At 43.3% G+C, this 24,838-nt stretch overlaps 1 protein-coding gene across 1 annotated transcript; it reads right to left on the bottom strand.

Annotated features, from left to right (window-relative positions):
- Positions 1-1,148: 1,148 nt before the first annotated feature.
- Positions 1,149-19,748, bottom strand: LOC308163450 (uncharacterized protein). The gene is made up of 5 exons (XM_080537640.1): positions 19,090-19,748; positions 11,393-11,474; positions 10,593-11,107; positions 7,255-7,308; positions 1,149-2,594 (listed from the first exon to the last, which is right to left on the bottom strand). Exons 1-5 carry the CDS (start codon positions 19,156-19,158, stop codon positions 2,469-2,471), a joined length of 846 nt encoding a protein of 281 aa, XP_080393766.1. The 5' UTR covers positions 19,159-19,748; the 3' UTR covers positions 1,149-2,468.
- Between the last annotated feature and the right edge of the window lie 5,090 nt (positions 19,749-24,838).

The raw sequence follows: 24,838 nt of genomic DNA on the forward strand, positions 1-24,838 counted from the left end.
CTCTACTGTTGACTTCTGTCTTACTTGGTGCCTATTATGTGATGCTTTTATGTATCATGGTTTTTATTTTTATTTTTATTTTTTTCTTGTGAGTGATTTTAAGCTGCAACTAAATTGCCCTTTGGGGACTTGAATACTAAATAACCATACCATTACTATTAGCACATAGGCACACACTTTCAAAGCCCAGTTCTTCTCACACCCCTGAGGTCTATTGGGAAGTGTCCCTCTGGACCTCCAGAAAGGTAGCTTTGACCCTGGGCTCCAATTCCAGCTCCCATCACCTCACCAAGCTCTGGCCCAGGCCTGTCTCACCATGCTGGCACCTCTGCCTGTTATTCAGCTCCCTGGCCGAGCTAGTCTCCCGAAGGATGGAGTGACCAAGGCTTGAACTCCCAGAGCTCCAGCAGCACCGGGTCTGGAGAGGTCACAGGGCTGGGATGATGACTAACTAAGGCCATACAATGAGCATGAGAGAGGCTCTTGTTTAATCTACCGTTTACAGGAAATACAGGATATAGCTATACTAAGGCTAAAATAAACTTGACAACCGCCAGTTGAGGAGGAAACTGAAAACACCCTAATGTCCTCATCACTTCTGTCTGCTTCGGAGGAAAATTGTGCACAGACATTAGATTCAGCTACCACTGTATGGATATAATAATATTTACTCTTTCATTTCTGGTCTTATGGTAATCAATTGCTCCCGAGTTTTGTGTAGTCCTAGCCTGGTCACCCCAGATGTTTGTGGTCTTCAGCCAACTCATATTACAGTGGTTGTCAAGTAAAAAACTATTGTAATAGGAGTTGGCAATATAGCACAAACAGATCTGGGCGAACCTGGCGAATCTTTTTCTCTTCAGGAACAAAAAAACAGATGCTACTTTTCCTGTGGCTGTGACACTTTCTAACCATTTACTTTAAGGGTTGGTTTCCCGGTCACAGATCAAGCCTAATCATAGACTAAAATGCATCTTCAATGGAGATGTTATATCGAAAATGTTATTTAGACTAGATTTAATCTGACTGGAAACCGTCAGTATAATGTATTATGTATACAATAAAAGTATACAGTTGAAGACCAATATTTTGGCAGTGAAAAAAATACTGATATGAAGGACATGGACACACTTAAGAATCAAGAGGCCACAGGGCATTTATTCGTTCAGAACGTTATGCGAGGGACATGGATACGTCACAGCATTACATTCACTCTAGCATATCTTGGTTACGGTGGTGACACTGTGTTTTGATCTTAACATGTCCAACAAGGGATACATTCATATGCATAAATAGGTCATCTTGTCACTGTTTTTCCATGTCTGTCCTCTAATTACCTTAGCGTATCAATCTTGGAATCAAGTCTCATAGGAATGTCATGAGAGATTTGGAACGACTTGGCTGTCATACATACATACATACATACATGTGGCCATGTGCCACCAATATGATGTGAAATGCATAGCATACAACTACACATACACATGACAGAAGCACCAAATGATCTTACTGTATGTCATATTTTGTGTGGAGTAAATGTCTTCCACTTAATTTCATATCTGGACACCTACTTTTTTTCTTCTGCACCACAGTGCATGCAGGGAAAGAGGACAACAGTACTCAATTTAAACCTGGTTTTCCTCAATGGTAAAATTCTGTCAACAGGTTGAAGGTTAAGTTTTCAAACGGTTGCCTATTTTAGTCATACATTTCGTTATATCTCATCGTCAAATAACACATCCAACAAAATAGGAATGCAGGCAGAAAACATGTATTTTACTTTCAAATTACTGCATTTATAATTGACCTGTTGTGACCACTACCTAAAGGTTGTCCAGAAGAAGATTTTCTTGTCTGACTGATAAATACAAAGACATTAACTCATCATATTGTGCAGTCTACAGCTTGCAGCCTTGCAATGTGTCAAATACCCTGATTAGGTGAGAAATCTGTAGTTGGAACTTTTGATTGTCTTGAACATACATTTCCCTTCTGAGCAACCAACTCAAACAAATTGTGTCCTCAATCTATTCAAATGGCTTTATTGTCTCTTGTAACATTTCTTGAAAGTCCATTTTAGTTTCTCAAGAAGAGAGTCCATTGAAGCGGTGTCCAAAAGACAGCTGTTCTTTATGAAATACCTGAAGTATCCTTCGAACTGAGAGCATGAGTGAAGTGGTGCTTCTGCTCAACCCCATTGTCTGATATCAAGGTCAAGACCTCCTCATTCTTGGTGTCTTCATGGTTAACAGTGGTCAGAGCAACAACAGCATTTTCAGAGTGGGATAACCTGAGGGTGCGATTGACCTTCAAACATTGGCTTAGTCAAGTTTTCCTATAGCGGTCATTCCTATAATGGTAACTCATTATTTAGCTCGGTCTCGTCAATGAAGCGGAGACAAGTCGTAATCCTTGGCCTCCTACATACTCAATACGGAAGGGGTGGGTTGAGGGGGGGTGGGATCTCCTCACAGACACGGTGGGTCCTCGGACGGGGTCAGGGGCCTGCAAGGGGGGGCCGGGCTGAGAGAACGGAAGGCGAAGATGGAGGGATCGTAGGCGTACCTGGGCGATGGACGAGTGCCAGTCAAGTTCTGTGGAGAGAGGGAGAGAGGAGAAAAAAAGATGTTGAGAGACAGGTCAAAAGTTAGCGTTTTTGCTAATCCAACTTATAGCCTCCTGGTAGTTTGTCATTAGTTTTCCTTTACTGGTCAGCCACTAATGTAGCTTTGTAAGGCTTTGGAGCTATAAAGCTATTTGCGTTATGGTGGCTAATGCTCTGGAGATCCATACTAAAAGATCTGACATTGTTATGCATCTGCAGATGGACTGCCATTTCAGTTACCACAGTGGTTGGCTCCAATTGAATTGAATTAGAAATTCCGGCACACTTGACATGACGCTGTTCTTATTCCATGCAATCGCATGGGCGTGCATGGCTGTTCTAAATTAGTTACTTGGCAGTTACACAGACACATTACAGTATGATTCTATGTAACTACACAACATCTGTGCAATGTGACTGAAATCATCACACAGACCAGCAGACAGAGTTGTAAATGGGGGGGAAAGATTAATTCATTTCTACATTTTCAAATCAGGCTTTTCATTCATGGTGATGGTGGCGGGGGGCGGGGGTATGACAACACTTTTCCAAGTACAGCCCTGGGCAGAACCTCTCTTCTCTGTTCTGCAGGGTCTCTCTAAAATTAGCCCCCGTCATGTTCTTCACGACAGGAAACGGCTTTGTGTGATTTGGCAGTGAAGCAGCACTTTCTCCGTCCCCACTCAGAGGGGTTAGTGGGGAGAGAAATTGTGGCCTTGCGATACTGTAGCTCACTCACTGTAATCAGGAGCTGACCCCCATAGAGGGCACACAGAAGAAAAAGAGAGAGAGACAGAGAGTGTGTGTGTGTGTGTGTGTGTGTCTCATGAAGGGGGCAGTTGCAGCACAGCTGTTGGTTCGCAGTGTGAGGGGTTTGTGCAATTCTTTGGCCCAATCCCAATTCACCCCTTGGCCCTACATTTTAGCCGTACCCCTCCGTTTTGCTCGTTCACGTGTAGGGTATGGGTGTCTCAATGCTTGTTGGCATGTAGGGGTAGGGCCAAGTGGTAGGGCTACATAGCCCTCCAAACAGAGTTTTCTACACTCCAAACCGAGGGTTAAAAACAAGTGTTGAAATCTCTCAGATTGCCTTGCGAATCGTCAGCAAGAAGCAATGAGGAAGAAAACTACAAATGTAATTATTTTCTTAATTTTCTTTTCGTTAATAAAGGTTTTTAAAATGATGATAGCCATCCTATTATCTTAGTTTAATGTAATTTCAATGTATTATAGACATTTTCTTTAAACAAGCATAACAGAAGAAATCGCTAGTATGCTGATGTCTCTAGCTAGCTATCTAATGTTACAATGACAGTCCTGCATTTTGACAGATTTCCATGTCGCATTTCCCAGCTTTGATGGCATGACGCCCAGAATTTTATTAAAGTTCATCCGCGAAGTCGTTGCACTTATTACCTCTCCTTTGTATGGTACCTGTACTATATCAATGACAATAAAGACCATTCATTCATTCATTCATTCATTCATTCGTTCATTCGTTCATTCATTCGTTCATTCTAATATCAGTGCAGACTGGCAGGGTATGAGCACGGGTTGTTGCTTACAGAGCACCGCTATTCTGTCATGAACTGGCCTGATAATGAAGCATTGTTCTTTTTTATTTGATGACTTGGTTTGATCGATTGATAGCGTGAAACTATCTTTGTTAACGAATCGCAAGCGCCCATGCTTTTCTGTGATACTAGTACTGATGACGTATCAGGGTCTTGAAGGGTTATCCCATTTCATAGGGGAAGATTTTCAACCACTGCCCCTTGTAACTCTGTTCCGAGGGGCAAGCCGAAAAGTGAGTGGCACTCCAAAGGGTAGGGGTAAAAATGAGAAATGGGATTGGGCCTTTCTATCCTTTCATTGTCCCTCTGCCTTCAGTCTCCCGCCCTCCTTTCCGACCACGTCCTTCTCTTCACAACAAATGCCATTACTGTGCTGTGCTGATTTCCTCAGCCCTGTAGAGGGTTGGTGTTATGTAACCATTTGCCCTGGCATTGGAAAAATACCTAATGGCCCACCATCAGGGCCACACACACACACACACACACACACACACACACACACACACAGGTGTTGTCATGGCTTCAATCCCCATCTTGAGGGATTTGATGCAGACAGACTACTGGGCCACTGTAGCTCCGCAACAAATCCCAGCAGCACAATGTGCTCTACACCCAGGTTTACCTCAGTCAATGACGTATATAAAAGGAAAAAAAACATCCATGTCATGACTTTCATTTTGGCTACATATCTGTCCTGGGAGGAAATGACCGTGGGGGAGAAAACAGGTTCCAGGTTAGAGATCACAGTGAAGTTAAAATGTTCTCCATATGGCAGCTCAAAGTCAGCGTGCCAGTTGCGTGGGCTAGCGAGTTGGGCCTATGGGAAAGATCTGGGTCTGCTGCTGTCACATTAGCAGGCTAGCATTCCCTGTGGAGTCATCTTGCATCGTTGTCTAGGACCTGATGATGTTACGGCTACCACCCGAAAGTGTCAAACAAAGGTCGAGTTGCAGACTGTTTAATAACAATGGAGTGTCAAAATGTAGATGAATGGCTTTCAAAATCAAGCTGCCAGATTCAGTATTCACAATTTCTCCCAACACTACTTTGAGTTAAGCTTCTCAGACATATGTTAGGCTAGTGTTCCAAGTTAGCCTACTTACTTGTCCTGTTTGCTCCCGATGGTGCATAAGAGCCAGAGCTCTAATCAAATCAGAGATTCATCAAGCTAGTACACTAATGCTAACTTCTCTCTTTTCTCCCCATTCTCAATAAAACTTTTTTTCTCCCCTTCTCCCACCCCCTCATTCCTCCCTTGGTCTCAATCCCTCTATACCTCCCCCCTTCTCTAAGGGGGATGAAACCAGACGCTGCTCTCTGCTGCTCCTTCCTGGGAAAGAGCTCACCCTTTTCCCCTCTTCGCTCCACCCCCCACCTCCGTTCCCTCGAGTGGAAAGTTCAGGAGTAGCAACAGCAGCAGCAGGGTGTTTTGATTTCATCTACAGGATCATTCCCCCCCCCCCCCCCCCCCCCCCCCCAACAACAACTCCCATGGCCTGCACCCACCACATCTTCACAAAACAGGCCCCCCTCTCTGAAACCTCTGAGCCCCCCCCCCACCCCCCCTCACACTGCCGCATCCACTCAACCTAGTGTCTCTCCTGGACCAGAGCCAGGAAACGATAGGGAGAATTAGACAGAGAGAAAAGAGGAGGAGAAGAGAGCTAAAGGCTAGAAAGGGAATGACAGAGAGAAAACCACTGAGAAGCAGGAGTTTGAGACAGAGAAAGGGGGATGGGGGTCAAGAGGGTGCAGAGTGTGACTAAGGAAGGGGGAAAAAGAGCCCCCCCCCCCCCCCCAAATCGCTCCAAAGATCGACTGTCTGGAACGTACCCAAGAACCACAGGTCATCATCAACAACAACAACAAGACAAACAAGGGGACATAATGAACAACATGTTTCTGTAGCAGATGAACACAACAGATAGCAGCCGCCTGGCTATAAATGGAAAATGACTTCATCTCCGACGATACATCACAGGGCAACCACACACTCCTCATCTCTTTGTCGCTAGGTCGTCTTCCTCCACCACTTTGAAAGATGAGCCTCAATTACGTATTTGAGGCATCGCTTAGACACTGCCAGAGTAGTTTTCACCCACACAGAAAAAGGTAACGTAGTATGTAGCTGTTGATGGTGTGTATGTGTGCGTGCGTATACTAGATTGAAACATTTACTTGGCATTAGCTTGTGTGTTTGAGTTTTTGTAAGCCTATGTGTATGTGCAGTAAACTTAGTAGTTGATACCAATAGTGTGTCTGTGTGAGATAGTGTGTGCGCTTGTGCTACTGTCTGCTATATTTTACAGTATCCCACACAAAGTGACAATGACGTCACTTTCTCACCACACTGCGCGTCCTTCTGGAGTGCACTTGTTTATGCCAAAGTTCCCAGGTGCCTTCGAATCCATTCGAGCTGCCCAACCTGCTTCCTCAACCTCTACACACCCCAGCTCAGGGGGCACACACACTCACTCTGCTGGCAGTGCACACAACGTTCCCAAAAACGTTTCTATAATATTATTAGTGCTGACATTATCTTCATACCTCACTATTATATCCAAATATAGATATTTTTGAATGAAATATTGATTGAATGAAAATAGCAGTCCTACAAAACTGTCTCTCTTCCATTTAATACGACCAAATCATTTACTTAGTATTGTTGTGCGATATTTAGAGAAGTAATCCGTTGGGCTTCTCGGTTTTGAAACCTCTCTGGCATGTACCAGGCTGTAGCAGGGCATGGGAACCAATGCCAGTGCCAGATGCTGTCCCAGCATGCATTTGGAGGGGCATCAAGGTGTTGGCGGCGAGACAGACTTGGTTGTTCGTGGGGGCCGCATGACCTCTCAGCCTTATTGCTTCTGTAATCGACACCCGATCTAGTCTGGGTATTGTGGCTCTGCATGGAAGGGAAATTACTGTGTCTGTGTGTGTGTGATTTACTTAATATTATTTTCTCATGTCAATAAAGCACAGCATTTAAGTTGATGGTGTTCATGTGTAGCCTATTTGTGATCATGTGTGTTTTTGTGTGGGAAGAAGAAAAGGTGCAGAAGAACATAAACTCACCCGGATCTTTATAGTCCGCGTTTTCCCACCACAGTTCTTTTTCAGGAGCATTTTCTGTTGGGTACAGAAGAGAAAGTACATGAGCTGCTACCTACAACGGTCAGATGCAGCAACTCTGATTTATTGGCACAACATGATGGTTAAAAGATGCATTCCAGCCGTGCTCAAATAACGTTAAAACGGCAAAATCTCCTTCCTGTTCAATTTGAATGATCACTACACACAATAATTTCTCCCATCCCAAGCTTCTTCCCTTGACCACGTTTAGTGTTTTGGCCTCTATATTGTAGCAAATGGCTGAGTAGAGTAGCTTGCCCTCAGTGGGTATCAAACTCAAAAGCCGTATAAAAGCAGCGATAGCTATAAGGCCCGGTTTCACAGACAAGACTTAAGCCTAGTCCTGGACTAAATCACACTTTCAATGCAAAATCTTTTTAGTCTAGGATTAGGCTTACGCCTTGTCTGTGAAACCAGCCCCAAGAGAGTTAACTCTCTAGGCGGAGCTGCTAACACAGGCCTCACACAGGGTCGTTACACTATGTCTCAGAGCAGGGCAGAAACCACCGCAATCTATCACAAAATACAATATTGTCAGCGTCTTTGAGCCCTGGAAAAGCGCTATATAAATTAAATTAATTATTATTATTAATTATTATTATTAAATACTTTAACCATTGTTGTCACGATTTGTTGTGTAACCAATTGTATAAAAGCAATAATGCCCTTGAGGCTGTGATTTAGCATCAATATTGTCACTTGGTAGGAGTTTGCCAGCACTCCGCAGCGCGTTGTGTCTCGCCCCTATCCGGGACTATATTGAAGATAAATCATGGCCTCTCAGGCAGTATTGCTTAATTAGACGCAATCCCTCAGCAAACATACAGAATCCATGCCATAACCTATCAATATTATTGACACTCATCTCAAAACAGCTCTCAAGGCCACTAAGGTTTAATCAGAATTGATAGAAATATAGAAACTAATGGGTGATGACATCACAGCAATGATTTCAACATCATAAATTAATTAGCAATGAATGATAATATAAATCAAGAAACGGAGTCCAGCTGCTGCTCTAAACTAGACAAATCAGTCAATGAGGCTTATGTAACATTCTGTAACAGGCTCCCCTCCCTGTTCACCCAGCTAACCCACTCTCGTGAGTGAGGGAGGTGGGGGGTAGGTGGGGTGCACAATTGAGGAATTGTCTGGGGTGGGGGGTTTCATGGGGGAAGGGCTCTATGGAAGGGAGGAATAAGAATGGAAACGCAAAACTCCTGCTGTTTCGGAAGGGGGAAGAGTTGGTATAGACCTGCCCTCCCAAGCTCACCCCCCTCACCCGTCCCCACCTTCTCTCACAACAATAGTTGTACAGTCCTTTAGGGTGAAAGTTTGGTGAATGTCATTCACTAACTTAAAAATGAGGGCTTCAGCATCTTCTCTGAATGAATTCTCTAATTTGAGGAGAGCATTTGGTAGACATGTGAAAACAAAAAGCCAATATAATGACTTGTAAGCAAATCTGACCTACCTATCGTTCTTGGGCCAGGCAAACGACATCTGCCATATAAACTGTTGAAGATGACAATCGTTCCAGACAAAGGCCATGCCACATCTGAGCATTTGGGTTTGGATTAGCGTATGGGCAGCGGATTAGCAAAGAGAAAAACAAAACAACCGGGTGGGCCTTTGACCCCTGCATAAGAATATTAATAAATGCATGTTCAGTATGTCAGAGTGTCTGGCCACAGACCGCAGACTTCCTACTCTCACCTCTCAAACCATGTCCAACTTCTTTAACTTGGATTCAATTATCGTGAGTTCTACCACAAGTTAAAGTTGTTTTGCACAACAGTTTTGGGTCAAGTGGTGAAATGTTTTGCCTTTATTTTTTGTTTTCGAGATGCAAAAGACACACAAAAAACGTCTGGTACACACAGTTGGTTGTGGGAGAGAATAACAGAGAGAAGTTTAAAAACAGGATATGAGTCCCTGAAGAGACAAGAATAGAAGGAGAGGAGAGGGAGAGAAAGTTAAAAAGGAGAAATATAGAGTTTTTCAGTTCTAGAAGTTTGTTGACTGGTGATTTGAGGTTGCCCATCTGAAGGGTTAATGAGATAGTACTGTCTGGGAGCTACCTCTGCAGGCCCCCCTATTGTATTGCCTCCAGCACCTCCCATTCTACTTGACTGAGCGCGCGCAGACACACACACACAGACACACACTACTTTTTTTTCCTCTGGCCCCTCTCACTGTGGCCCGCTGTCTCTCATCATCTGTTCTCTTCCTAAAAAACTCCCATGGACATATGGAGCCCTAGCCCCCTACCCTACACACAGACCCTTCTCATCGTCAGTCTGCCAATGTGGCCATTGGATTTTAACAATCACTGAACCAGCTTCGCTGTGACTCATTAGTCGTTTTTTTGTTGTTTATTTAATCCTCTCCTTCTGCTTCCACCCCTCCGTCTTTCCCTTGCTCGCCGGCTTTTGTGAAACCAGGGCAGACATCTGCCGTCCGTGCCTCACTCTTCTTCATCTCACTGGACCACCGAGGTGGAAAGCACCCTGCCATGGAGTGTGTGTGTGTGTGTGTGTGTGTGTCTGTGTCTGTGTCTGTCTGAGTGAGAGAGAGGGTGTGTGTCATAGGAGAGGTGACGTTACCATGCCCTTTTACCTAATCCTGAGCTCAATGTAATGAAGCATATTCTACAGGCTGGCTGGTGGTGCAAGGCTAATACTGTAACCCCTAACACTTCGTATTTCATACCATTACCATACCAGCAATATCAACAACACTCTCTTGGCCTTGTGTCCCTTGTGAAACATTCAAATGAACTTGGTACTGTAAGTGACAAAATACACTCCTGAAGGGGCTGTCAAAATGTAGTGAGTTATCGTGTAGTGAGTTATCTTGCAAGAGCTGGAAAATGGCAGTGTCTGCCAATATGGAGATAAAGAATGCCCTCTAACTGCTCAGTACTTCCAGTGATCCTTAAAGCGATAGTCCATCCAAATAACACATATTTGATGGATTTGCTAGCTGGAGGAGACAAAGCAACCCATAATAGTAAAAAAAACGATAAGTTTAAAACATTTTGTTTCAACTATTACCAAATGGTTACAGTTAGCATTTGCCTGAATTAGCATTACAGAAGAGCATACCTGTATTAAACATTGTTCAATGTCCAAGGTATGCAATGATGAAATGCTTATGTGCAATGCTGTCCAACCATATTCTGTGCTGACTGAAGAAATAATGTTATGTTAACAGTGGTTATGCTAATAGTGGCCATCAACTCATAGTCAAAGCAGCAAATGATACCTAGCAACGCTAACCTGTTGCATTTTCTCCAGGTCCAGACTGGGCCTCCCCTGTTCTCCTCCATAACTGTGCCTGTGTTTTCTGTAAGGCGCCGCTGCCTGGTCAAAGTGGGTCAGAATGATGGGCCGGGCAGCTGGCTGCACCATCTGAAGCTGGAGACGGACAGGGGGTGGCTTGAAGCTGCACGGCGGGCTGGAGCTGAAGAGCACTGGGCTGGGGGAGGCAGCCAGGCAAGGCCCAGACTCCACCACGGGCAGCCTGGAGGAGGTCTGCCCCCGGCCGCACAGGTCCCGCACCTCCTCGTCACTGGAAGCACTGCTGTGGTGGTCACCGTGGCACAAAGTCGTCGCCCACTTCCTGCTGTCAGCTATACCACGGCTAATTCGCTCCAGCTCTTCCTCGGAGGAGTGACGGTCAAGTGTGGGGTCCAGGAGGAGTCGGAGGCGACGCAGACGGGCCGGGGATAAGGGGCCCTGGTTGTTTTGCTGGCTGGTGGCCAAAGGAGTGAGGCCACAGTTCCGCCGTCGCTCTGCGGACGGCAACAAAGGTCAAAGGGGAAGGGTGAAGAAAGGTGGAAGTGGAAACAGCCCAAAGATTAAGACAGCTGTTCGGTTAAGAGTGTGCACATTTGAGCTCAGCCTCTCCTGAGTTATAGTCTTAAACCAGCCAGGAACTGTTATCAATCACAGCTTAGGTATAAACTGTTCTGCATTGTTATCATTACTGAGTAGCCTGTCTGTTCCTTAATTGGTATCAAAAACTAGGACTAGAATTGAACGTTGGGTGAAAGGGGGTGGGGGCAGGTGTCACTTACCTCTGTCAATTTGTGCAAGCTCCTGGTTCTCCCCCTCTGAATCGTCACTCTCCCCTGCCTCCCCACTGCCATGGTAAGAAATCTGGAAGAGGAATGGTCAAACATGCTATCAACACAACCATTATAGATGCCATTGGGAGCCACCTGAGTGATGCCTCGTGACATGTAAAACCAATCAAATACCTTTCTTGGGCTTAGCTCCAAAAAAACAAAATTCAACTTTGAATGCATAACAAACAACGATTATATGGGCATATTTTATTCACACCGGAATCGTTAAAATCCCAGAAATCTGAAGGCACACCCCTCTCAGCGCCCTGGAAATCAAGTCTACCCATTGACTCTCACTACAACTAACTTACTGTTGCCCACTTATGACATTCGCTGTTGTTATTTTTGTTCTTTCACTAAACCTTTTCATGAGGTTGGGGTGTCCTTATCAAAATAGTTAGCAGTCATCACCATCAATCACCTGCATCATAGTTAAAAGACAATTACCCCTCTGGAAAATGTATTGGAAATCCCATTGGAAACCGCATTTCCGTACCCCAGTAGAGAGCTGTGATGTAAGTGAGTATCCATGAGGGGGAGGTTCTTGGTATATAACATCCAATGAAATTGCGAGTGCATACTCCTATCATGCTGTCCAGTTCAAGCCAAGACAGATTGGCTGATCTAAAATGTTCCAGATCTCCAAAGGAGGCCTGAGAACAACGTGATTTGGAGGAACGACTACACAAGACTAGGAAACACCAATCAAACCATCACAGCTATGAAGTGACTGGGTAGTAGTAGCCTACTGCTGAAGCCTAATAGAGGCCTAAAGAGTTGACTTCTATTGCCTCACAACAGCTAGTGCCACATCAACTCTAAGAAGCAACAGGCTAGACCACTGACCCAATTTTCAACAAACAACATTTCATTTCAAGGGATTCAAATGAACATTGTTTCAGAGACGTTTTGCTGTATGAAAATGTTGTGCAAGCCTATAAATAAGCTAATCAGTGTAGTTAATGTAGACTAATGAAAACATGCTACCAGAGGTTTAGGTCAAATAAGAAGACCGATAATGTCACAAAAGGCTGAAATCTACGCCTGTACTGTTTACCAGGTAGCCTCCTTGAGCAATGTGGCTATGCTAACTGGTAACTTAGCATTTCCAAGGCCCAGACTGCCTCTTTAAGAGAAATCCCTTTGAGGGGTCTACAGAAACAACAACAGAGAAACCCAGCAGACTGCAGCACTAAGAGTTAAGTAACGCGCCACACACGGTAATTACCACACTGAGGCCAGGCCGAGCAGCTGCCATCTGTTCTCACACACACACACACACACACACACACACACACACACACACACACACACACACACACACACACACACACCCTCTCAGAGACACAACACGCCTCGTCTTCCTACTGAAGCCCTTCAAACAGAGAGAGGGAAGAAGAAATGAAGAAAGAAAAGAACCAGGGCCTCTAGTCACACAAGAGGTGGCTGCATTTACATGCAGACATAAAGAAGGAGTGCTTTCAATGTAACATTGTTTGGATAAGTGTTCAAGTTTGCCTCATGTTACCCTATGAAACATTTCCATGATATAAGGCAACACAAAAAACAAACTGCATGGTACAGTACATTCACTTACCCAGCAATTTCATCACACTATCAAGAGTCACATTTAAAGTGCCATACAGACATAGCGTACTTTGACCAAAGCCTCAATATAGCCTAAAACATCTCTGCTTTGACTGATAATGATCTGTCTAGTCTCGTATCTGAGGTTGATAGCATCTTCTCATGAAACTGGTGTGTGTATGGGTGTGTGGACCAACATTACAACAACAAACTTGAAAAATGGGATCTTATCTGCTGGTTCTGAATTCCAGTCAGGGATGCTTGGCATACTTTGTGTCCTTGCTCTTGTCTTTACAGGGGCTTTTTGTACCTTTCTGGGTTAGATACTGATCAGGAAAGAAACGGATCGTCTTCCTTGTCCACACTGTGGTGTGAACTGAGTGAATCATTTGGAGTAGGTTGCAGTGGGCCAAAACCACTGACCCAGGTTCATGTTTTTAATCCTCCAAAACGTATGGTTAGGATTGTGGGTAAGGTGATCTGATACTAGACCAACTTCAACTTGGAGCCAGGTTCACTTGAAATGCTTCAGGTTAGTGGTCAAGGGTGTCAGTCAGTCAGGGCACATCAGGTAGTCTGTTCAGAGGGCAGCTATTGTCTGTGGAATCAGTAATAGCCAACAGTGATGATGTTGATCATCATAACTATTAACAATTTGACCTCCCCAGGGTAGTTCAGAGAGAGACTTTCTGTCTTTAACCATTTATTAGGGACAGCTGATGAAGAGGCCCCCAGCACAGTATACTAGTATACATAGCTCAGTTTAGATACATTCACATAATGCAAGACACATACACACACACACCCACACCCACTAAATGAGTGAGATATAGTAAGAGCTTTAGAGAGACTCTGACAGAGAAGGAGACATATAGTAGGTAAAGTCCTTCACATTTCTATTAGTTATTCTGCCCCGTTTGTAGGCCCATTGAATCCCCTTGTCAATGCTACATAGTTCCTCCCACCACTGGAATAACACAGGCATTTGTTTTATCTGAGGAACTAAAACACAAACAAGGTTCAAATAATTAGACCATGAAAAATGCTAATCTCTGTAGGGACTGTATGACTAAGGTGTGGGTGTATGGATTTGAATACACTTTTTCTCCACAAACTGTAAGCCTTGATACTTGTGTTGAGCATGGATGGAGTACCAGAGGATACTCTCAAAAACTGTGAAGCCTTTAAAAGACAACAATGCTCAATGCTCAGTGAATTGTTGGTGCTTGCCTGAGAGTTTGCAAAGACTGTATTGCTAACTGTGTGGTTGCGTCTTGGTTCATGCATGCAAGATTGTAGCAGTTGAGGGTACCTGCTTTTATGACGGTTTGTGTGTGTGAGAGATACAGTATGGATATGTTTATGGTGAGACTGTATGATTATCCACAGGAGAGCTACAACTAGCCTAACCTAGACAATTTGCATGTCCTGTGCAGTGGTGCTGAACTGATTTGCTTACACTTAGCAGGTCAGGGCACCACTAAACTAGATAGTGAGACCTAGCCTTACAACACAGATTGCATTAGGCCTAATCTGTTATATTAAATCTTTACAGTAAATGGTCTGTATATCTTTATGGTTTTAAACATGTTGTCAATCCTCTCTGAGGACCTCCCTTATACTGTCATGACATTAGGTTTATATCCCTCCATTACAGGTGTTGTTGAAGGCCTGCCCAACACTACATTTATCCAAACCCTCACCTCACCAGTGTCTGCTAAGGCCTGCTAAAGCTACGACCCCTGGTGTTATCTCCCCACTAGAAAAGGAGATACAGTAGCAGGCCTAATGGGTGAAAGAACAGCTGCTGAGTAAGAGTGGGTAGTGTAGGGATGCCATGCCCTTGGTGGATAAAAGGGAGCTACAAGCTATCGCAGGGGCGTGTGTGTGTGTGTGTGTGTGTGTGTGTGTGTGTGTATAGACACACTCACTGAACACTTTATTAGGAACACCTGTAATCCATGCTGACCAATGCGCATTCCTTCCTGGCCACAATGTACCCATTTCCTAATGGCTACTTCCAGCATGATAATGCACCATGTCACAAAGCAAAAGTCGTCTCAAACTGGTTTCATGAACATGACAATGAGTTCAGTGTTCTTCAATGGCCTGAACAGGAGATTCACTGCTTGAAAGTGCACCTGAAAAATCTGCAGGAATTGCGTGATGCATCCACCTCAAAATGGACCAGAATCTCAAAGGAATGCTTCCAACATCTTGTGGAGTCTATGCCACGAAGAAATGAGGCTGTTATGAGAGCGAAGGGAGGCCCTACCCAGTATTAGTATAGTGTTCCTAATAAAGTGTTTGGTGAGTGTATATTAGGAACAGGGACAATGGTAAGAGTGGGCCACTGCCGGGTGAGGATCTACAGTCTACGTACCCACTTTTGCATAGGGAAAACAAAACAGGCTAGGCCTGGAACATAATTTGACCATTCAGCCTGCCATATACAGTAGACAAATATACAATATCCTACTTCTTTTGTGAAGTCACATTGCTCGCAACTGAATTAAAACTGTTACAGCCTACGTGTGTACACAGAAGAGACAGAGAAACAGTCAAATGTTCTGAAGCAGTATGGAATATTCGACTGTCTCTACAGCAGTGACACTGGCTATGCCATCTGCCATCGATCTGGCATGGATGACAGTGACAGTGTCATCTTTGACATGCTCTCAGTCTCATTCCCTTGTGCTGCTCATGAACACACCGTGTGCCAATGCAAGGGAGTGAGCCTGTGGCCACACCAGTGTACCGTGTGCCAATGCAAGGGAGTGAACCCGTGGCCACACCAGTGTGTGTGAAGATGTTCTTCCATTGAGGTAGGCCTAGGTCAAAAGAAGCAAACAACAACGTACGTAAAGCTAGCCTATAGCGCACACACACAAACATGCCAAGCAACATACCATAGGCTAATCAAATGTCAAGACAAACCCCAAAAAACACATGCAAAGTAAGTCACTACACACACACACACACACACACACACACACACACACACACACACACACACACACATACACAAAACAACAGGATTCTAGTCACAAAATGCACACTTATAATGCACATAATAAGTTGAGCACACGTATAATCATCCAGCTGCATGCCACACTCAAATAGATTGCAAAAGATGTCAACCCTGTAGGCTAAATTAAATACTAGGCTATCATAATTGTACTCCAGGAGAAACTTTTGAAAGAGCAACATTTCCCTCTTCTGCATTTTCATTTATAGGTGGGGTGGAATCTTGACCTACTTTCCCCTATTTGAGCATTAGCCATCTAGATTTGCCACTGGCTAAGGCCAAGGCTCCTTGTTAGTTGAGCCAGAATACAATGATCATTTCCTGACAGAGAATTGTAAAAACATTTTATTTTTTATTGTAAATAGGCTAATCCACTATCGAAAAGTGGAAGCAGTTTGCATAATGTTTGGTGACATGACAAATTATTAACAATCGAAGGCAAATCAATAAAATAAACAGTCCTGTCAATTAAAATGTGTGAAGACTATTTGAACAATTGTTGTACTTGCCTCTTGGATAAACTAACCTGATTCCAAAGCTCCAAATATACTATATAGTACCTCTTAAAGAGAAAAATGACAGTAGTTAGGCCTTGCATTTCGGCTCTGTAAATAATAGAGTGATTTTAGGTTGTATGTAGCGAGCAACATGAACAATAGGCCCACATTACTGCAGTCGAGGTCACCTAGTCATAGAAAAGGCAATAATTCACATTTCTGTGACCCTTCTGTGTGTCTGTGTGTCAAGTGAGGCTGACTGAAATCCATGTCACTCACTGTCACTGAGCTGCTTTCTAAGCTGGATCAATGGGAATTTTGAAATGCACAAAGTCAAGTTCACACACACACACACACACACACACACACACACACACACACACACACGATAGATAAACACTCACTTTAATTCAGAGACCTCCGATTTCTTGTTCCGTTCCTATCATGCGCTCATGGGGATTCATCAGATCACTTTCCTTTAATTGTCATTACTGTAAGCTCCCGTGGCCAGGGGTGGAATGGGGGCCTTCGCCCAGCCTAACACGGTTGGGATAAAGTCTATCTTTGGGTGGCCTAAGCCCTCAACTGCAGAGTGCCCACTTTCACAGCCTCTACACCATTGATAAGAATTCCAAGAATTGCAGCGCTAAAGATGCAGATCAACGACAGCAGTCTAATCTTTTGAAATGCTGAGTTAGATCCGACCTACATCTAGGCTGGGCTTGTTCAAGAGCTGCCCCATGTTCCTTCATCTGGATAATTCCAGCAGTGTGCCATAGTACTCCCAAATATCAGATGTTGTAATTAGGCCTACATATTTCTTATGTTTTTTTAAAGCAGGCAATGGCAACAGGCAATGCTGGCCTATACTCGATATACCTCGATATGTGATCGAGGCTAGCTTTTGTGTTTAAACAGTTTGTGTCTTGTGTGGCACCACTCACAAAGGGGACATGCTTGGACAGAATAGGGCTTATATTATATTTCTATGGTGGCCCTAGTCACTCACTTCCCCCTGCCATTGTTTGCCACACGGGCAGACGCATGGCAATAGGCCACATTTGATCACACGTGTACAGATGTGTACACACACACACACACACACACACACAGTATAATGTTGTCTCCTCACCAAGCAGACATAAAAGAGGAATAGTCCACAGACCACGCCCTATCCAACCACAAGAGCCACACAATGGGGTGACACACTGTCTCCACCAGGCAATTAGAAGTGTGCACAAAATGGCTGCCATGCTACCATCAAGTTAGTTGGCAGCAGCACAACAGTGGTGATGGAGGAGGTACTGTGACCCATTCACAACATGTGTATCTCCAAATATGAAAGGTATATGGACCTAATGCAAAGTGAGCATCATTGATGACACAAAATGGCTGCCATGAAGTAAGGTGAAGAGTGAGAGATTGCAGAGTTGAACAGCTGTTGGATGGGCATAACCAAAGTTTGGTTAAAGCAGTTCAGGCCTTGATGTGTGTGTGTGTGTGTGTGTGTGTGTGTGTGTGTGTGTGTGTGTGTGTGTGTGTGTGTGTGTGTGTGTGTGTGTGTGTGTGTGTGTGTGTCGTAAGAAAGCACTTTGGGCAGTTGAGGGTGGAAACACTGCTGAGCTAGGCGTCCACACATTCAAGTCACAAAAAAACAGAACCTTTTAAGAAGAGAACCAGATGTGTAATAAATAGGCCTAGTAGGTGTCAGGGGAGGCTGGTGGAGGTAGAAATGGGAGGACCATTGGTTTCAAGCATTATAGTGTGTGTGTGTGTGTGTGTGTGTGTGTGTGTGTGTGTGTGTGTGTGTGTGTGTGTGTGTGTGTGTGTGTGTGTGTGTGTGTGTGTGTGTGTGTGTGTGTGTGTGAAACATAAATTGAAATGAGCTTGTGTATGATTCCGTGTTCCACGGAATTGAACTGCAATAAAGCTGGATGCATTTGGAATTGAATGAGTTCTTTGTGTGCATGGGGTTCATGATTGTATCTGTGCCAAGTTTGTGTGTGTGATTATGATTGCTTATTGTATCTGAAAAAATAAACTATAAGTATGTAGACTATGTACTGTACATCATAATCATCATAATGGCTGGGTTGAGCCTGTCTGTGAGAAAGAAAACCCACATACTTGACCATGAAGTTACTGACTGAAAAGTTCAGCTGTTTTAAAAAAAAAAGTGTGTGCGTGTGTGTGTGTGTGTGTCTTTTAAACTAACCAGGTCATTCACCCAAGCCACATGCAGGCCCAAGTAAACAGTTCTGCATAATGCAATACTAATTAACATGTAGCACAAGGCAAAGGTCAATATCCAACAACACCATGTTTCTCATCCACTAGCTGTCAACCCAGTTTCAGTTGAATCAATATTGAAATGATGAAGACAACAAAGCTATTAAGCACAGGGAGGCATCTGTCTTTGTTTGGTAGTGTAAAATGACTTTGTTTGGTAGTGTAAAATGACTAAGTCTACTAACTAATATGCAACTTAACATAATATAGCCTAATGAATATTCCCTGAACCTTTTAATGCTTACCTTCAGTTGAAAGGGATGTATTTCGTTGAGTGAGTGTCTTCTTAGCTTCTTAGTTAAAGTCTTCAACATCCTGATGAACTTATTTTATTGCTTGTTTTCTCCAAATAATTTGTGTTGCTAAATTGTCACTGGCATGAAGCCATGTGACAACCCCAATGATTCATTGAAATGCACAACTTTGTACATTAAAAGGCACAGACTTTCTCTAAAGCAAACAGTTACTACATTCACACACATACAGTCACCACACACACACAGAGAGAGAGAGAGAGAGAGAGAGAGAGAGAGAGAGAGAGAGAGAGAGAGAGAGAGAGAGAGAGAGAGAGAGAGAGAGAGAGAGAGAGAGAGAGAGAGAGAGAGAGAGAGAGAGCGCAGTATCAACTAGGCGCAGGCAAATGATCTTAACACGAATTCCGTTATGTTGTCAAAAGACTGGATTTAGACTTGCTTCAACTAAACCCGAGGTCTTTTTTGTGCGTTCATTTAGCTCGCTAGCGACGTAGCCAGTCCTGGCAGTAGTCGGTCTCACAGGTCCCAAATTAATAAATTGTTATTTTTCAACTTTCTCTTCCTCGGTTTTTTCAAAAAGAGTTCTAAGAAAAGTGCGCGATGTAGTTTAGAAATGTAGATCAACTTGCTCCCATTCAGACACGCACACATTCACACTCACACACATACACACAGCCGAATGCACACGCTTACGAAGCACACACATACTACTTCTCTCGCTCGTGGATCTCGGCTCGTCCATTGGCTTCTTTAAACGTGATGTCATTTTTTCAATAGGGAGGGGTAGTTGATTATTTCTTAAAGCAATATATCTGTTTACTTTGTGCGATATTAATTATTCATTATGTATTATTATTATTAATTATTATTATTAATGTCATTGTATCAATACATTATAGTAGGATTACATTGCAAGTATCTATGACCTCTTATTGCAGGAGGTGCTTAGTCTGTCTGTTATTTGCCAATTTGTGTGTAGGTCTATTGGAGAAAAACTTTAATAATACATCTATGACTGGGTGAACGCATTATGGAGAGACAACTGCTTACATTCATCTATACTTTGTATTTCTATTCCGTTTATAATACTATTCATCATATACTGCAGCGGCTTATGATACAAGAGCATTAACAGATTGGTGATGAAAGAAGAGTCTAATTTTCAATCCAAAAGGGGGTAATCCAAAAGATTCTGACTTCAACATTTGCATATGGAACTGGAGCTTTACCACAAGCTGCAGTACTGGACTTGGCTCAAATATTCACTGTCAGATTATATTCTGGTGTAAACCCAACTCAATAAAGACAACGTCTCACTCTTTAGTCTCTACCCTACTCCACTCCACACACCCCAACACTCACTTCAGTAGTTTTAGTGCTTACTGTATGGGAGAGGAATGAAGAGCTGGAGAGAGAGAGAGAGAAAGAGAGAGGGGGGGGGGGGGTGAATCTTCAACTGAAGTATGTCGTAGTCTGCAGCATATACAAGGATATTCTGCTTTAGCAGCATCCGATTTGTTTCTTGGCAATAAACCCAATTGGATTGAGTTGAGTGAGGAGAGGTAGAGAGATAGATAGAGAGAGGGAGGGAGGGAGGGAGGGGGAGATAGAGAGAGAGAGAGAGAGAGAGAGAGAGAGAGAGAGAGAGAGAGAGTTAGAGCATGGGGAGAGGAAGGGAGAGAGAGCCAGGTATAATTGGCGTGAGTGGAGTGATCCTATTACAATGACGTCATCCTGTAGCATGTGAAACCGGCCTCTGTGAATATGGAGGGAGAGATAGAGCAAAGGGTATTTGTGGTCTTGGTCTCAGTCACAGGGCAGTGTGTGTGTGTGTGTGTGTGTGTGTGTGTGTGTGTGTGTGTGTGTGTGTGTGTGTGCGTGTGCGTGTGCGTGTGCGTGTGCGTGTGCGTGTGTGTGTGTGTGTGTGTGTGTGTGTGTGTGTGTGTGTGTGTGTCTGAATCATAAAATCATTTTCTTTATGAACATGCAGGATTGCTGCTGCTGGCTTTTTTTCTTAACACTTGAACTGCTATCACAAGTCACTGAACACACCCTGACATCTTAATCATTCAGTTCCAAGGTGGAATCATTTTTGTGTTAAAATCTCAATTAAATCAACAATTTGTCGATATATCAAACGTCTTCATTTGACTTATATGGGCTGGCAATTTTACACTTCATACATGGACACAGGCATGTATTTGCAGATGTAATCAGTGAGAGTAAATCCATGCTGCACATCAAAAAGAAGAGAGTAGGCTACCCAGGCAGGGTAGTTTTCAGGTCACCATGACTCTGTTTAAAAACTGATAAAGTGACATGACACAGCTTCTTCAAAAGCTGGGAAAAAAACACTGATGTGTGTTAGAGGCTTTCTCTTAGTAACACCCCAGGTTGCTGACCTGGTAAACTTTCCAAGGAACTCGTAGAATTGTCTCCAGCTTGTTGCCATGAATCTGTAAGGATCTGTCATCATAAATTAGATTAGATTAGATTAGATTCAACTTTATTGTCATTGCAGAATACAAGTACCAGACTATGAAATGCAGTTTAGCATTTAACCAGAAGTGCAAATAGTGAAATAATACAAAATAGGATATGTACAGTTATGAAATGGTACTGTATGATAAGTACAGTAGGTAGTAGAGATGGATAACAATAAGATTTAGTACAGTTGAGGTATGATATATGATGGTGTATACAGATGTAGAATTTAGAGACTAATATCATTAATGTATAATATTATTTTATGGTCTTCACTGAAGTGCTTTTGAAAAAAGTAAATCAATGGATTGATTAATTTGTTATAATTTTGTTATATGATGTTGTTCCTTTATAGACAGGTGCATTAAGAGTAGTGATGTATACAGTACACGGAACAGTTTCTATCAAAATGATCTTTTAGCAAGAAGAAAAGGTTTTGTATTGGATTTCACAATTTCCTTTAGAAAACGTTCGGCCACAAGAGGGTAGCATAACCATAATTTTGGTTGTGGTAATTGAGGTCAAATGTCGTAGGGCCAGAGTACTTGGGCCCAAAATTGACCTTGGTCAGATCACATGGTGATACATAGATGTGATATATCATCATCATCATCATCATCATCATCATCATCATCATCATCATCATCAGTCTACACGATGATAACCATGAAGCTGTGGAATACAGTACATGAAAAATGTCCTGTGTTTTGACACAACTTGATCAAATGTAATGGAGTGCCTGTAAATATATTCATAATATGCACAATATGGTTACATTGCAATGCTTTTTGATCAACCTTTTGTTAGCTGAGTAAGTTTGATGCATGTTATGTACCATGTTGTTTCTGTGTTTGTGTTTGTGTTGGGTGTGTGTTGTATTGTGTTGTGTGTTGTGTTTTCTCCCCCTGCTGTTGTCATTTTTTCCTAGGTTCACAGATAATTGCTTGGTTTCAGTCCCATCATTCCACACACCTGTTCCTGATTCATCAATCAACCTGGTCTTTCCACTATAAATGTTCTGTGTCCTCAGTGTTCTCTCTCTCTCTCCTGTTTTGAGCTGTGGCAGGGCTCTGGTGGGTTGAGCCTTGTTTGTGTTATTTGTTTTGTTCATTTAGATGATTTAGATTTATGTAAGTTTCCATTTATTGTATTACCTTGTTTATGTATTTTGTTTGTTAATCATTTATGTTTATTTGTGCACACAGGGGCAGAGCAACTTTTAATGGTTGAGCTATATGATGAGGAAAGGCCCGTCATCTCTCACAAAGGCAGTACTGCCGTAGTGAATAAAGCCAGGGAGATGGCGTGGCAACGAATTGCGGACGGGTTAAATGCGTAAGTGATGTAGCCTACCTATTGTTTTATTGTCATCTTGTAATAGATGAACATTCACTACTGTGATCTTATCAGTCTCAATAATATATAATATAATAATATCAGATGTCTGTTTAAAATGATGGTGTAGACGCACTTACCACAACTGACATAACTACAATGCATTTACTCTCAATTAGTCTAAATGGGTGAGGTGTTTGAAGCCTTTCTCACCTAGTAATGATGTTCTTCTAGCATTGTAACTGCCAATGACCATAGACTGTCTTGGCATAGATTACTTCTTCTTATGATTACTGATGGATAGATGATTCACCTATGTATGTCTCACTTTGGATGAAGGCTTCTGCTAATGGCAAACACTGCCTGCCTGCCGACTACCCCTCCTGCCTAAGCCCCTGCCTGCCGACTACTCCCCCTGCCTGACCGCCGCTTGCCCTATGCCTACGACCATTCTCTGCCTAACCCCTTTAATAAATATCCTTTGTTATTACCCTAGTCTGTGTCCGTCTGTTCTGGGGTGCTGCCACATTTGACCGCTTGATTCAGGCCTAACAATATTACTATTATCCATATTCCCAAATGCATAATGGTTTCAGGGAGGAAAGGAGTGTTTTTGGATTGTGGCTCTTGCAAAAATATTTTTTCGTCAATGTGGCTCCTGATTAGGACAAGGTTGAGTACCACTGATCTAGAGGGTCTGCTACTCTGACACAATTTCCCTTTCAGTCCGTCCGTTCCCTGTATTCTAAATATCTTGATTGAGAGGTCAAAATACAGGGAATGCGCAGGAAGCAATTCAGACTGAACAGAAAGAAGCTCAAACTGGAAATTGAGTTACTGGAAGGCCAGGTGGAGAAGCAAGTATACATTTAAACAGCAGAAGGTCATGGTCTGGACTGAAATTTAATGTTTCTTTTTTTGTCTTCACAGAGACAACAGAAGTTGTAAAAATAAAAAATAAAAAACACTGACATGGTTTTTTGTCTTAAATGCTAAGCTTTTAAATAAAAGGGTGAACTCAAACAAAGGTGACCATTAATACAATAGATTAACTGAAATAGCTGTCTTTATAATGGTCCCGCATAGTTCTTCCATCCATGGGTTCCAAGCCTAGTACATCTTCCCATTGCTCCTCCGGCAACATTGGGGGAAGTCTCTCACGGCGTATGACTGCAATGTTGTGCAAGATTGATTGATTGATTGAAAACCTTTATTGTCCCCAATGGGGAAATTTTGTTGTCAAACAGCTCAGTTAGGGCAGAAAACATTCAATACAGAAAACAGAAAACATTCAATAAAATACATAAAACAGTGCAGGCTCAATAAGTAAAAAGTTCCAAAAGTTCCAGCTCCAGGTCTCCCCCACCCTGCAGGGCCTGGTTGTAGAGTCGGAGTGCAGCTGGAACAAAGGACTGTCCAAATCTTTTTGTACTTTGGCGGGGGAGAACAAATCTGTGGCTGAACTTGCTCCTCATCCCCGCCAGCTCGCAGTACATCGGGTGGGAGGGATTGACCAGCATGGCCGCCAGTTTTTTCCCCATCCTCTGTTCTGCCACCACCTCTAGGCTGTCCAGCCCGGTCCCCACCACAGAGCTGGCCTTCTTCACCAGTTTGTTTAGCTTCGCAGCATCCCTGGCACAGATGTTTCCACCCCAGCAGGCCACGGCGAAGAACAGAACGCTGGCAACCACCGACTGATAAAACATTTGCAGCAGCTTGTTGCAGACACCGAAAGACCTCAGCCTTCTCAGGAAAAACAGTCTGCTCTGCCCTTTCCTGAGAAGAGCCTCGGTGTTGTCAGTCCAGTCCAGTTTGTTATTAATTTGTACTCCCAGGTACCTGTAGGAGTCCACCCTCTCGACTTCCACCCCCTTGATGGTGATGGGGGCTGGGGTCCTTCTCTTCCTCCTAAAATCCACCA

The sequence above is a fragment of the Nansenia antarctica genome (genome assembly GCF_963989245.1).
Source record: "Nansenia antarctica genome assembly, chromosome: 1".
Classification (NCBI taxonomy): Eukaryota; Metazoa; Chordata; class Actinopteri; order Argentiniformes; family Microstomatidae; genus Nansenia; species Nansenia antarctica.

Bases quoted from the DNA above. Each gene is read 5' to 3' on its own strand.
- LOC308163450 (XM_080537640.1), bottom strand. From the start codon at position 19,158: ATGTTGAAGACTTTAACTAAGAAGCTAAGAAGACACTCACTCAACGAA. The intron at 11,475-19,089 runs GTAAGCATTAAA...TTCCTCTTCCAG, and splicing joins TACATCCCTTTCAACTGAAG to ATTTCTTACCATGGCAGTGG. The intron at 11,108-11,392 runs GTAAGTGACACC...TGCCGTCCGCAG, and splicing joins GCTTGCACAAATTGACAGAG to AGCGACGGCGGAACTGTGGC.